A 1,415-nucleotide genomic window follows, 5' to 3' on the forward strand; every position below is an offset into this window, starting at 1 on the left:
TTTGATTGCATTTAATTGAACACAATAACATCAGCGTTGAACCAACATACTGTACAAGTTATTAAAGTTATGGCCACTGTGTGATATTACAGTGCAAATGAGAATCAGTGAATCAGGGTCACGTCTTGTTTCTGGGTGGTCCAGCAGGAGACTCTGGCGGGCCGTAACACTACAAAACACAATACAAACTACACTCATTAGCCTGGGGGAGCTCAAGATGTTTAGTCTTATATCAAGCTCAAATAAAAAGAAATACTTTGTTCTTATTATGCCAGTGTGAGAAAATGGATGCAGGGTTTCTACAGGTTTTATGAAGGTAAATTTAAGGCCTTTTAAAGAAAATATATATTAAAGGGAACACAACACGTCAATGTGTTCTTTAAATGAAGCACACAATGAAGTGTATTATCAACACGTCGAAGTACTGTACTACAGTAACAAACAAGGTTACAAACAAAATTATGCTTAAAGTGTGTCACTATTTAATAAATAAATAGAAAACTCTTATTGGCTAAAAATATGCTTATTTTCCCTTTTCTTTTCTCTTCTTCTTTTGGTTTTGTGATGGCATGTGATCATGTTTTTGAGATACACACATAATTTCACACAGATCACTTACAGATTTTGTTTTGCTCCACATGCTCTCCCTGCATCACATTTTCACGAAGGATGGTCTCCACCGCTCGGCCCACTTTGAGCATCTGAAAGAATGAGTTTAATAGATATTCTTGCCTAGAAGCCTCCAAGAGCAGACAGAAATGACATCTTAATATCTAGTTTAATCATATCACGAGATTCAGCTGTGCCGTCACGTGACTTGCCTCTTTGATATTCTCCTCTGATGTTTCATTCTTGTTTTTTTGGAATTCTTCATTTATTTTTAACCTGGCAGCTTCATGTCCAGAGGAGTAAAAACGTGTATGAGACTTTAACTAAGAAATAGTAACAACAGCAATAATAATAATAATAATAATAAATTCTTCCATTTTTTTTTTCAGAACGCAAAGATTAAAAAAAAAAAACATACAAACACAGGACAGAAATTATTTTGCTGAAAAGTAACAGTCCAAACAAAAGCATCAACACTAAAATAAAGTATTATTACAAAAAGTAATAATAATAAAATAAATAAAAAAAATGTTGTGAACTGATACGTAAAGAATTTAAATATGTAATTCAAGTATGTAGACAATTTTTGATAGCGTATGGTGTAGGTTTATTGATACCTGTCAGAGCTCGGTCATCATCTCTAAAAACATGTCTTCGTGTCTTATGCAGATCTTTGAAGACCCGCAGCACCTTTGAATACAAATATTACAACACTGCAAAGATATATAACCAGTGTTGGGGAAAGTTACTTTTAAAAGTAATGCATTACAATATTGCATTACTCCATAAAAAAGTAACAAATTACG

At 33.2% G+C, this 1,415-nt stretch overlaps 1 protein-coding gene across 1 annotated transcript in view; it reads right to left on the reverse strand.

The window, feature by feature from the left end:
- The window catches only part of LOC107715852 (complex III assembly factor LYRM7-like), a 2,081-nt gene continuing 666 nt past the window's right edge, over positions 1 to 1,415 (reverse strand). The window contains exons 2-5 of the mRNA XM_016522068.1: positions 1,227 to 1,299; positions 822 to 892; positions 620 to 701; positions 1 to 169 (exon numbers count right to left, since the gene is read on the reverse strand). Of these exons, the coding sequence (XP_016377554.1) occupies positions 105 to 169; positions 620 to 701; positions 822 to 892; positions 1,227 to 1,299 (291 nt within the window). The 3' untranslated portion in view covers positions 1 to 104. The remainder of the gene's footprint in view (positions 170 to 619; positions 702 to 821; positions 893 to 1,226; positions 1,300 to 1,415) is intronic.

The sequence above is a fragment of the Sinocyclocheilus rhinocerous genome, unplaced genomic scaffold, assembly GCF_001515625.1.
Source record: "Sinocyclocheilus rhinocerous isolate Xijiao unplaced genomic scaffold, SAMN03320098_v1.1 scaffold178, whole genome shotgun sequence".
Classification (NCBI taxonomy): Eukaryota; Metazoa; Chordata; class Actinopteri; order Cypriniformes; family Cyprinidae; genus Sinocyclocheilus; species Sinocyclocheilus rhinocerous.